Source organism: Osmerus eperlanus, chromosome 4, assembly GCF_963692335.1.
Source record: "Osmerus eperlanus chromosome 4, fOsmEpe2.1, whole genome shotgun sequence".
NCBI lineage: Eukaryota > Metazoa > Chordata > Actinopteri > Osmeriformes > Osmeridae > Osmerus > Osmerus eperlanus.
This window is the reverse complement of record NC_085021.1, coordinates 7,667,799-7,681,878: the sequence shown is the minus strand read 5'-3', so window position 1 is coordinate 7,681,878 and position 14,080 is coordinate 7,667,799. Positions and strand designations below refer to the sequence as shown.

General features: G+C 40.1%; 1 protein-coding gene across 1 annotated transcript; it reads right to left on the bottom strand.

Annotated features, from left to right (window-relative positions):
* Positions 1-2,212: 2,212 nt before the first annotated feature.
* Positions 2,213-6,457, bottom strand: LOC134018510 (thyrotropin subunit beta-like). Its single transcript, XM_062458487.1, has 2 exons — positions 3,474-6,457; positions 2,213-3,130 (listed from the first exon to the last, which is right to left on the bottom strand). The coding sequence occupies exons 1-2, from the start codon at positions 3,636-3,638 to the stop codon at positions 2,840-2,842; spliced, it is 456 nt and encodes a 151-aa protein (XP_062314471.1). The 5' UTR covers positions 3,639-6,457; the 3' UTR covers positions 2,213-2,839.
* Positions 6,458-14,080: the final 7,623 nt, after the last annotated feature.

Genomic DNA, 14,080 nt, shown 5'->3' with positions numbered 1-14,080 from the left:
TTATAATTTTACAACTAATAATTTTCATTATTTTACACATATTTTTGTATGTTTGTTTGAATAAATACACACTACACTTACACTTCTGCTCATTTGTAAAGCACTTTGAATTGCCATTGTGTATGAATTGTGCTAGGCCTATATAAATAAACTAGCCTTGCTTTGCCTTCAATTCACATCAACTATGTTAACAGGGAACCTTGCCATCCAATAATAAGTGACATATCACGGTATTTATAGGCACAAAGTAGGCTTATTCCGCACACTAGGACTACACCACACAATGGCGTATTTATTGCTGCTGCAAAATTTTGCAGATCGTTCCCTGAGAAGGGAACGCATCTTCCTTGACCATACCCATTTATTTGCAGAGTGACGAGTAGGCCTACCTGTTGGGACGCTTTAGGCTACCAAGAACAGTCCTCATGGATATTTCAACTGTCTTCTAGGCTATGTTTTGAAACATGTTTTTTTGCTTTAGAATTCAGATTAAAGTTAAACCATTTGTTTTTCACTTCATCAGTTCTGCGCCCTTCTCCAGGTACAGCGTTCACTGCATGAGTAATTGCATTCCATGCATCGGTTTTATTCACTGCTTTGTATCCACCACTGACGCTACTAAATATGATGTGTCGTTTGTCGCTAACTTCTTGCAGCAGTACCTCCACTTCAGAATTACTAGTTTATCTGTAGTCGAGGCCGCCCTCCACCATCTTTACCACGTGTTTTCGACATTTCTCTGAGTGTGCACACGGCCAGGGGCGCCGTATAGGGGGGAAAGTTAGGACAATTCAGGGGCCCAAAAAAATACGAATATAAATTATAAACTTTTTTTTTTTTTTTTTTTTTTTTTTTATGGGGCCCCAAATTCCTGCCGGTGCTCCTGCACACGGCCCTGCCATCTCATACCCTTTTATGGGAATTAACCGGGCGTTTACCTATGCTAAATAGGAGCAATGGGGCACGAGCTTTCAACTTACGACATATTGGGATTCATCATTCTAAGACCACACCTGCGAACAATTCTGCTGTATAGGAACACTTCATGAATCACACTTAAACTTTTCTTAGGGAACTTTCTTAAGAACAAATGTAAGAAATAACTTAGGAAGATATTGGCGAATGAGGCCCAATGTGAATTCATTTATTGAAAGATTTACCTTACAGGACACAAAGGGGTATCACCACTGTGGACTTTGAATCATGTTCCTGAAATGGAAAAGGGTGGCATATCGATGACATTTGAGGGTAACAAAACCATGTTACTTAAATTTGATAGTCATTTGATTTCCCATTGGCAGAAAGATAAACTGATTGAGAAATTGAACCCCTGGACATCAAGTCCAGAGTCTGATGACCCTGAATGTCCAGAAGCTTACATGCTGGAGACCAGGGGGCACAGGAGTGCAGCTCCAGGTTCTTGTGTCCCAGGCATAGCGAGGATCTCTCCCCAGGAGACAGTCAGTATAGGAATCATAGGGGCTGCAGGCCCTTAGACGCACCTCAGGATTTCCGGAATCAGAGTCTTCAATGAACTGTCCCTGTGACAAAAAATCACAAAAATACACAGAAATCTAATAGCAGAAACACAGGAATAAAACATTGCCCCACTATTGCTATATATATATATATATATATATAGTTATGACTATTGTTATGATTGACATACCGTGTTGGAAGACAGGCTCAGGACTTTGCCAGGCTCAGGGGTCTGGAACACCTGTACCTGGCCTTCTAACTTACAAAGCTTACTCTGGTAGGGAAAAATCTTCTGAGGAACACTGGTGGTTAGTGTCTTCACCTCAGACGGCACCGGGGGAAGGACGAGGCTAATGAAAAGCCAGAGGGTGGTGAGCATAGACATTTTGTAAGTGTTGATCATGCTCAAACACAAATAGTGTAATAGTAGATCACAAGTTCATTGCTGAATTTAGATATTTTGCTTACGTAAGGACACACTTATACCTGCAGTTCAGTTGGGATTCACTTGTCTCCATTCTTTTCCTGAACCTAAACATTTTGAGTGTTATGTATTCATTACAATTGATCTAGTAATTTATTATCTTGTGTATGGTATTGTAACTAAGTTTGCAGGGGCGGGGACATGACACAAGGGCAAAGTACCCAGATGGTCTTTTACCATCTGCATGCAACAGCCCTGTGGAAGGTCACAGTCCTATATTCATGCATCTGCATTAATAAAGGTCATCATGTACTCATTTAAATAATCCTATTAATTAATAGGATTAATCCTCAATTAATTTAACTAAACTTAATGTGCAGCAGAATAATCTTTATTTTAATGAACTGATATTTTCAACACAACTGATATTGAATAAATGCTTGTTAGCTGACCACAACATGACAAAACAATATTGCCAATGTGAATGCATTAAAGCATGTAAGAGTTACCTATATCATAAAAGTTTCTTTACCAAAGAGCTTGATATAAATTAAAACAGATAACAGTTAAACAGTCTTAAAATCAAGGTATTACAAAATGGCATTTATACACTAGCCCTGTAGGTTCACCAATACGACCTACTTCGGACTGTAATGCATCTAAAGCTTCACTGTTCAGGTCAAATGCCTGTTATTATTATTATTGTAATGAAAAACATGCCAGTGTATCAAGCTCCAATTTATCAGAACTGAACACTTCAAAACGTACAAATAAAGGCTCAACACAGACTGTTTCATAAATATACAATACTACAACCCAAATACCTATTTTACCAGCAAAAGGTTTACAACACAGTACAGCTTAGCTCAGTATGGGTAAACCCAAGCCATGTATCCTTGCAGTAAGTAAGAGGTAGAATGCTTCCAAAATCTGCCCTCAGTTCTTGGAGGGACGGCTCCTCTTGCCTGCACGCGTTCTGTTCCTCCTCGCGGGCTGCCTGAAGGGGCAGGAGCTGGGGATAGGGTGGGCCTGGCGCCTGTGGACACAGTGGTGTGTGTGTCCATCGCAGCGGGCACAATGGCAGCTTCGGGACTCGGGGTAGTAGAGCAGGGAGCTGATGTTCTGTTGGCAGCCTGGCACATGGGCTGCCCGATAGGCCAGAGTGTGGGGCATGCAACCCTGCTGGATCAGGTAGCTCTTACCCACCCGCCCCTTAACGTTGGTATCCTGGAATAGAGACAAGCGCTTCAGTGATATAAAAAAGATAAACAATATACAAGAGTTCATTAGGTCTTGAAGCTAATTACAAATCAGTGTTCTAACCTTTCTTTTTCTTTTGTCTGTACTTGTTTGCATGTATGTGGGTGGTAGGACTGAGGTATTTTTCATTTCAAATCAAGTCAAAATAGTTAGTTTAATGTATCCCAAAGGACCCCTTTTAAATCTCTTGCTAATTTACTAGTATAGAAATTCCAATAGTTCAAGTATTTTTCGGAATTAGAATAAAACTGGCGTATACTTTAAACCTTGGTGCATCGATTGCATGTGTACAGCGTGGACAAACTCTTACCTGGGAGTGACAGAAGCCGCTGCAGATAGTGGTGTTGACCGCCATACACTGATCGCATCCATGTTTCTCGATGAGCAGGGTGTAATTCTCCAGCATGCAGTCACACACCACTCCCATGGCCCCCATCAACACACCCAGCAGCCCACAGGTGAACACACCCAACATGCTGTCTCCACACACAGACACACCATTCACTGACACTCTGCTCCGACTTCCAAACACCCTTGTCTTCTCTTCCCTTGGCTTGGACGTCTGTTCTTCTCAGGGATGGTGGAGGACTTTGCTCTCCTGTGCAGTTCTCTGGAGGATAAAGAGGTCTCCGTGGACCCAGAAGCGCCCATTGCTCTTTTTATGGAGGGACTTAATCCACACTGATCCCTTCTGGATCTCTTATCTGCCATGGCAAACACGAAGGATCTCCTGCCTCCCACTGCCCTAAAAAAATCACATGCACCCCTTCAACGTGCTCTGACCGAGAGGTTCTGGACACACCCACGCTCACACGCACAGACAGACAGTCAAATAGTGCAAGTTTGTGTCAGTATGAATGGGATCAGGTAAGTGTGTGGGTTGCGTGTTACACAGATAGGGCCTCTCAGGGCATGTGTGTTGGACAATGCACCGAGCCATGAGTGCTGATGCTGGGCTGTGGCTCACATGTTTCTGACCCACCTGAGAGGAGAGGCCATGCGTTATCTGATCCACTAATTTTCCCAGTATTCCCCTCTGGGCCTTATCGCCAGAGTGGCCATGTGCCCTCAGATCCAGGGTTATGTAGAGCATGGTTGCCACGGTTACTGACAACAACTGAACGCACACGGGGGGCACCCAGCCTGTGTGCTGTGAAAGCAGCAGGGCTGGGGACATGACCTCAAAACAAAGACACAACCATGAATCTCTGATCAACTTTACAACCCTCCCCCCTAATCTTTGACCAACTGTATTCTGACCGTAACTCTAACCTCTCCATGTATGTAAGTATGTATCTGTCTAGTATACTGTATATTAAGTATCTAGTAAGCTTCATTATATTCTGACTTTTAATGAATTACTAAAGATGCCTGTCTCGTATGAACTAAACACAAGACACAACAAAATTATTAATAATAAATATATATATTTATTACACAATTCACAAAACAGACCTCTAATAATGTTATCTCCTGATTAGCACTATCTGAATAGAATATTAAAACGGAGGTTTGCGGTGTAGATGTGTGGACACGTTCACATGGACTTATATAACTGTCACAGTTATATCGGGGGTCACAAGCGTGGGGCTGACCAATCAGCAACACCTGGAGTCACACCACTAAACCTTTTCCAAAACAGGACAGAACAGTTATCTTGTTGCATATGTTCAATAACAGGTGGGTCACCCAGGTGGGTCACCGTCGGTAGATAGTGTCATTGACATTCGTCTGGCTTTACCTTTGAAGGACACTAGAGAGTATATCTACATATCTAAATAGGACTACTTGGTTGTGTTTTTCTACACATATATCTGTAGAATGCCAAATTGTATATTTGTGTTCAAAGGTTTAGTTGAGTTATGAGATAAACTGGCCCCAAGTCACAGTGACCCAAAGGTAATAGTATTTCTTAAGACAATAAGAGGGTTTAATGACAAGAAAAATATTTTCATATTTTGTAAAAACTATATATTTAACATACCAAGAATGTAATAAACTCAGCTTCTAATGGATACACGTTACTCAAGCCATGTCCAACTTATCCCATTCACAGACCCAAAACCCCTCCAGGTCAAATTAAATAATGAATCATAATAATGAACATTTATAAAAGCAACAATAGTGAACTCGTTCATTCCATCACCTCTTCTATCTCGGCCTTGTTCCGATTATATTCGGGTTTAAATTGCGCATGTCCCATCCAGAAAAGCTTAAACTGCGCTTGCGTCGTCCAGAAGCGATTTGTCCAGAAGCTGTAAACAAAGTCAGCATAATGAGGGAGGGGTTGTTTTTACGGCAATAGATTGTGATCTGTTTATTTTTAGACTCTTGTTCTGGACACTGTGGCTGTCTTGTGAGAACGGAGAACGATTTGAGATGCGTGTGTTCTTACAATGACTTCTGGGAAAATCAGATGCGTTCTCGCTGACCAAGTCACCATCGGATGCATCCTCGATGGACGTGGATTGATAAAGTAAAACTTGAAGAGTGGGGGGAGAGTAGTCTGAATTGGGTTCTGGAGCTGTGCTCCAACTCATACATTGCACTCATTCGCCAGCCGTGAGTGTTTCCAAGCTCGTGAGTTCATATCCACCAGTTGCACGTATTTGGTAGCAACTGGTTTCTCCTATGATTTAACTCACAGCAGCCCAGTTTCTGTGCACTCACTCACTCACGTCAGGTGACATCCTGCTAGGACATTAATTGGCTCTTATCTCAGACCTTCCCCGAGGTTATTTATTGGAGTGATCAGCACTCTGCACGTGACCTCTACAATGAGCTTCCGCCCACTGAAAATAGGTATCTGATTAACTCAGCTATATACATACAGCAAGATTTGGAAATTACATGTCATGGTGTGTGAAAACAATTTGTATCCAGGCTGTTATTTACAAGCATAAAGCAAATAACTACATCTATTACCATAATTCAGTGGCTAGTATACCATGTTTTGCCTTGCTTTCACATTTTTGGACAAAGGAAAGAGGCATGCTGGGAAAATGTAAATCAGAAATATTTTGATTGGTCAATGTGGGTCACCCAGTTGGGTCACCCACCAATGGGACAAAAGCTATCATCTCTCCATACTAAACTCTCATAATATCTCTGTATTGAAAGATGATATTAGAATAGATCATTTCAAATCTGCTCTAGCATCTTCCGCACGTATACCTAGATTTGAATGTCATGTTTTTGTCCACACAGACATTTGCAGTGCTGCCAACCAAATCATCCTTAATTCCATTGAGCTCAAGCTGGAGTTGGAGGTGTTCTGTTTCTTACATTCACCCAGGGCATCTGTGTGGTCATGCAGGGGTTGCTCCAACAGCCACACTCCTGTTTCCTAACAGTCATGTGTGTTTTGGAAAGGCAGCCTCTAAAGAGCTCTGTCCCAGCTACACAGGTTATCTGGCTGCTTAACCCTCCTACTGTCCTGGGGTCATAATGACACAAAATCATTCAAACCTATGAAATTATATAAAACATGAACCCAAGTACATGGCTTCCTAAAATTACCTTTTGACTTTGTTTAAATATGTCGGTAGATAGTGTCATTGACATTCATCGGGCTTTACCTTTGAGAGACATCAGAGAGTATATCTAAATATATAAATATCACTATTTGGTTGTGTTTTTCTATCTGTAGAATGCCAAATTGTATATTTGTGTTCAAAGGTTTAGTTGAGTTATGAGATAAACTGCTCACAGTGACTCAAATGTAATAGTATTTCTTAAGACAATGGGTTTAATGACAAGAAAAATATTTTCAGATTTTATAAAAACTATATTTAAAATACCAAGAATGTAATAAACTCAGCTTTTAATGGATACACGTTACTCAAGCCATGTCCAACTTATCCCATTCACAGACCCAAAACCCCTCCGGGTAAAATTAAATAATGAATCATAAAAATGTATAATCGCAACAATAGTGAACAATATTGAACTCGCTCATTCCATCACCATCACTTCTATCTCGGTCTTGGTGACATTATATTCGGATTTAAATAGCGCATGTCTCATCCAGAAATGCTTAAATTGCACTTGCGTCATCCAGAACCAATGTATCTGTCTCGTGTAAACAAAGTCGGCATAATGACGTTTTCACGGCAATAGCCTGTGGTCTGTTTATTTTTAGACTGGTCCCGACACTGTATTTTAGAAAGTAAAACTTGAAAAGTGGGGGGAGAGTAGTCTGAATTGGGTTCTGGAGCTGTGCTCCAACTCATACATTGCACTCCTTCGCCAGCCGTGAGTGTTTCCAAGCTCGTGAGTTCATATCCACCAGTTGCACGTATTCGGTAGCAACTAGTTTCTCCTATGATTTAGCTCACAACAGCCCAGTTTCTGTGCACTCACTCACCCATGTCAGGTGACATCCTGCTAGGACAGTAATTGGCTCTTATCTCAGACCTTCCCCAAGGTAATTGGTTGGAGTGATCAGCACTCTGCACGTGACCTCTACAATGAGCTTCCGCCCACTGAAAATAGGTATCTGATTAACTCAGCTATGTACATACAGCAAGATTAGGAAATTACATGTCATGGTGTGTGAAAACAATTTGTATCCCGGCTTTTATTTACAACCATAAAGCAAATAACTACATCTATTACCATAATTCAGTGGCTAGTATACCATGTTTTGCCTTGCTTTCACATTTTTGGACAAAGGAAAGAGGCATGCTGGGAAAATGTAAATCAGAAATATTTTGATTGGTCAATGTGGGTCACCCAGTTGGGTCACCCACCAATGGGACAAAAGCTATCATCTCTCCATACTAAACTCTCATAATATCTCTTTATTGAAAGATGATATTAGAATAGATCATTTCAAATCTGCTCTAGCATCTTCCGCACGTATACCTAGATTTGAATGTCATGTTTTTGTCCACACAGACATTTGCAGTGCTGCCAACCAAATCATCCTTAATTCCATTGAGCTCAAGCTGGAGTTGGAGGTGTTCTGTTTCTTACATTCACCCAGGGCATCTATGTGGTCATGCAGGGGTTGCTCCAACAGCCACACTCCTGTTTCCTAACAGTCATGTGTGTTTTGGAAAGGCAGCCTCTAAAGAGCTCTGTCCCAGCTACACAGGTTATCTGGCTGCTTAACCCTCCTACTGTCCTGGGGTCATAATGACACAAAATCATATTCAAACCTATGAAATTATATAAAACATGAACCCAAGTACATGGCTTCCTAAAATTACCTTTTGACTTTGTTTAAATATGTCGGTAGATAGTGTCATTGACATTCATCGGGCTTTACCTTTGAGAGACATCAGAGAGTATATCTAAATATATAAATTTCACTATTTGGTTGTGTTTTTCTATCTGTAGAATGCCAAATTGTATATTTGTGTTCAAAGGTTTAGTTGAGTTATGAGATAAACTGCTCACAGTGACTCAAAGGTAATAGTATTTCTTAAGACAATAGGAGGGTTTAATGACAAGAAAAATATTTTCAGATTTTATAAAAACTATATTTAACATACCAAGAATGTAATAAACTCAGTTTTTAATGGATACACGTTACTCAAGCCATGTCCAACTTATCCCATTCACAGACCCAAAACCCCTCCGGGTAAAATTAAATAATGAATCATAAAAATGTATAATTGCAACAATAGTGAACAATAGTGAACTCGCTCATTCCATCACCATCACTTCTATCTCGGTCTTGGTGACATTATATTCGGATTTAAATAGCGCATGTCTCATCCAGAAATGCTTAAACTGCACTTGCGTCATCCAGAACCAATGTATCTGTCTCGTGTAAACAAAGTCGGCATAATGACGTTTTTACTGCAATAGCCTGTGGTCTGTTTATTTTTAGACTGGTCCCGACACTGTATTTTAGAAAGTAAAACTTGAAAAGTGGGGGGAGAGTAGTCTGAATTGGGTTCTGGAGCTGTGCTCCAACTCATACATTGCACTCATTCGCCAGCCGTGAGTGTTTCCAAGCTCGTGAGTTCATATCCACCAGTTGCACGTATTTGGTAGCAACTGGTTTCTCCTATGATTTAACTCACAGCAGCCCAGTTTCTGTGCACTCACTCACGTCAGGTGACATCCTGCTAGGACATTAATTGGCTCTTATCTCAGACCTTCCCCGAGGTTATTTAATGGAGTGATCAGCACTCTGCACGTGACCTCTACAATGAGCTTCCGCCCACTGAAAATAGGTATCTGATTAACTCAGCTATATACATACAGCAAGATTTGGAAATTACATGTCATGGTGTGTGAAAACAATTTGTATCCAGGCTGTTATTTACAAGCATAAAGCAAATAACTACATCTATTACCATAATTCAGTGGCTAGTATACCATGTTTTGCCTTGCTTTCACATTTTTGGACAAAGGAAAGAGGCATGCTGGGAAAATGTAAATCAGAAATATTTTGATTGGTCAATGTGGGTCACCCAGTTGGGTCACCCACCAATGGGACAAAAGCTATCATCTCTCCATACTAAACTCTCATAATATCTCTGTATTGAAAGATGATATTAGAATAGATCATTTCAAATCTGCTCTAGCATCTTCCGCACGTATACCTAGATTTGAATGTCATGTTTTTGTCCACACAGACATTTGCAGTGCTGCCAACCAAATCATCCTTAATTCCATTGAGCTCAAGCTGGAGTTGGAGGTGTTCTGTTTCTTACATTCACCCAGGGCATCTGTGTGGTCATGCAGGGGTTGCTCCAACAGCCACACTCCTGTTTCCTAACAGTCATGTGTGTTTTGGAAAGGCAGCCTCTAAAGAGCTCTGTCCCAGCTATACAGGTTATCTGGCTGCTTAACCCTCCTACTGTCCTGGGGTCATAATGACACAAAATCATTCAAACCTATGAAATTATATAAAACATGAACCCAAGTACATGGCTTCCTAAAATTACCTTTTGACTTTGTTTAAATATGTCGGTAGATAGTGTCATTGACATTCATCGGGCTTTACCTTTGAGAGACATCAGAGAGTATATCTAAATATATAAATATGACTATTTGGTTGTGTTTTTCTATCTGTAGAATGCCAAATTGTATATTTGTGTTCAAAGGTTTAGTTGAGTTATGAGATAAACTGCTCACAGTGACTCAAATGTAATAGTATTTCTTAAGACAATGGGTTTAATGACAAGAAAAATATTTTCAGATTTTATAAAAACTATATTTAAAATACCAAGAATGTAATAAACTCAGCTTTTAATGGATACACGTTACTCAAGCCATGTCCAACTTATCCCATTCACAGACCCAAAACCCCTCCGGGTAAAATTAAATAATGAATCATAAAAATGTATAATCGCAACAATAGTGAACAATATTGAACTCGCTCATTCCATCACCATCACTTCTATCTCGGTCTTGGTGACATTATATTCGGATTTAAATAGCGCATGTCTCATCCAGAAATGCTTAAATTGCACTTGCGTCATCCAGAACCAATGTATCTGTCTCGTGTAAACAAAGTCGGCATAATGACGTTTTCACGGCAATAGCCTGTGGTCTGTTTATTTTTAGACTGGTCCCGACACTGTATTTTAGAAAGTAAAACTTGAAAAGTGGGGGGAGAGTAGTCTGAATTGGGTTCTGGAGCTGTGCTCCAACTCATACATTGCACTCATTCGCCAGCCGTGAGTGTTTCCAAGCTCGTGAGTTCATATCCACCAGTTGCACGTATTCGGTAGCAACTAGTTTCTCCTACGATTTAGCTCACAACAGCCCAGTTTCTGTGCACTCACTCACCCATGTCAGGTGACATCCTGCTAGGACAGTAATTGGCTCTTATCTCAGACCTTCCCCAAGGTAATTGGTTGGAGTGATCAGCACTCTGCACGTGACCTCTACAATGAGCTTCCGCCCACTGAAAATAAGTATCTGATTAACTCAGCTATGTACATACAGCAAGATTAGGAAATTACATGTCATGGTGTGTGAAAACAATTTGTATCCCGGCTTTTATTTACAACCATAAAGCAAATAACTACATCTATTACCATAATTCAGTGGCTAGTATACCATGTTTTGCCTTGCTTTCACATTTTTGGACAAAGGAAAGAGGCATGCTGGGAAAATGTAAATCAGAAATATTTTGATTGGTCAATGTGGGTCACCCAGTTGGGTCACCCACCAATGGGACAAAAGCTATCATCTCTCCATACTAAACTCTCATAATATCTCTTTATTGAAAGATGATATTAGAATAGATCATTTCAAATCTGCTCTAGCATCTTCCGCACGTATACCTAGATTTGAATGTCATGTTTTTGTCCACACAGACATTTGCAGTGCTGCCAACCAAATCATCCTTAATTCCATTGAGCTCAAGCTGGAGTTGGAGGTGTTCTGTTTCTTACATTCACCCAGGGCATCTATGTGGTCATGCAGGGGTTGCTCCAACAGCCACACTCCTGTTTCCTAACAGTCATGTGTGTTTTGGAAAGGCAGCCTCTAAAGAGCTCTGTCCCAGCTACACAGGTTATCTGGCTGCTTAACCCTCCTACTGTCCTGGGGTCATAATGACACAAAATCATATTCAAACCTATGAAATTATATAAAACATGAACCCAAGTACATGGCTTCCTAAAATTACCTTTTGACTTTGTTTAAATATGTCGGTAGATAGTGTCATTGACATTCATCGGGCTTTACCTTTGAGAGACATCAGAGAGTATATCTAAATATATAAATTTCACTATTTGGTTGTGTTTTTCTATCTGTAGAATGCCAAATTGTATATTTGTGTTCAAAGGTTTAGTTGAGTTATGAGATAAACTGCTCACAGTGACTCAAAGGTAATAGTATTTCTTAAGACAATAGGAGGGTTTAATGACAAGAAAAATATTTTCAGATTTTATAAAAACTATATTTAACATACCAAGAATGTAATAAACTCAGTTTTTAATGGATACACGTTACTCAAGCCATGTCCAACTTATCCCATTCACAGACCCAAAACCCCTCCAGGTAAAATTAAATAATGAATCATAAAAATGTATAATTGCAACAATAGTGAACAATAGTGAACTCGCTCATTCCATCACCATCACTTCTATCTCGGTCTTGGTGACATTATATTCGGATTTAAATAGCGCATGTCTCATCCAGAAATGCTTAAATTGCACTTGCGTCATCCAGAACCAATGTATCTGTCTCGTGTAAACAAAGTCGGCATAATGACGTTTTTACGGCAATAGCCTGTGGTCTGTTTATTTTTAGACTGGTCCCGACACTGTATTTTAGAAAGTAAAACTTGAAAAGTGGGGGGAGAGTAGTCTGAATTGGGTTCTGGAGCTGTGCTCCAACTCATACATTGCACTCATTCGCCAGCCGTGAGTGTTTCCAAGCTCGTGAGTTCATATCCACCAGTTGCACGTATTCGGTAGCAACTAGTTTCTCCTATGATTTAGCTCACAACAGCCCAGTTTCTGTGCACTCACTCACCCATGTCAGGTGACATCCTGCTAGGACAGTAATTGGCTCTTATCTCAGACCTTCCCCAAGGTAATTGGTTGGAGTGATCAGCACTCTGCACGTGACCTCTACAATGAGCTTCCGCCCACTGAAAATAGGTATCTGATTAACTCAGCTATGTACATACAGCAAGATTAGGAAATTACATGTCATGGTGTGTGAAAACAATTTGTATCCCGGCTTTTATTTACAACCATAAAGCAAATAACTACATCTATTACCATAATTCAGTGGCTAGTATACCATGTTTTGCCTTGCTTTCACATTTTTGGACAAAGGAAAGAGGCATGCTGGGAAAATGTAAATCAGAAATATTTTGATTGGTCAATGTGGGTCACCCAGTTGGGTCACCCACCAATGGGACAAAAGCTATCATCTCTCCATACTAAACTCTCATAATATCTCTTTATTGAAAGATGATATTAGAATAGATCATTTCAAATCTGCTCTAGCATCTTCCGCACGTATACCTAGATTTGAATGTCATGTTTTTGTCCACACAGACATTTGCAGTGCTGCCAACCAAATCATCCTTAATTCCATTGAGCTCAAGCTGGAGTTGGAGGTGTTCTGTTTCTTACATTCACCCAGGGCATCTATGTGGTCATGCAGGGGTTGCTCCAACAGCCACACTCCTGTTTCCTAACAGTCATGTGTGTTTTGGAAAGGCAGCCTCTAAAGAGCTCTGTCCCAGCTACACAGGTTATCTGGCTGCTTAACCCTCCTACTGTCCTGGGGTCATAATGACACAAAATCATATTCAAACCTATGAAATTATATAAAACATGAACCCAAGTACATGGCTTCCTAAAATTACCTTTTGACTTTGTTTAAATATGTCGGTAGATAGTGTCATTGACATTCATCGGGCTTTACCTTTGAGAGACATCAGAGAGTATATCTAAATATATAAATATCACTATTTGGTTGTGTTTTTCTATCTGTAGAATGCCAAATTGTATATTTGTGTTCAAAGGTTTAGTTGAGTTATGAGATAAACTGCTCACAGTGACTCAAAGGTAATAGTATTTCTTAAGACAATAGGAGGGTTTAATGACAAGAAAAATATTTTCAGATTTTATAAAAACTATATTTAACATACCAAGAATGTAATAAACTCAGTTTTTAATGGATACACGTTACTCAAGCCATGTCCAACTTATCCCATTCACAGACCCAAAACCCCTCCAGGTAAAATTAAATAATGAATCATAAAAATGTATAATTGCAACAATAGTGAACAATAGTGAACTCGCTCATTCCATCACCATCACTTCTATCTCGGTCTTGGTGACATTATATTCGGATTTAAATAGCGCATGTCTCATCCAGAAATGCTTAAACTGCACTTGCGTCATCCAGAACCAATGTATCTGTCTCGTGTAAACAAAGTCGGCATAATGACGTTTTTACTGCAATAGCCTGTGGTCTGTTTAT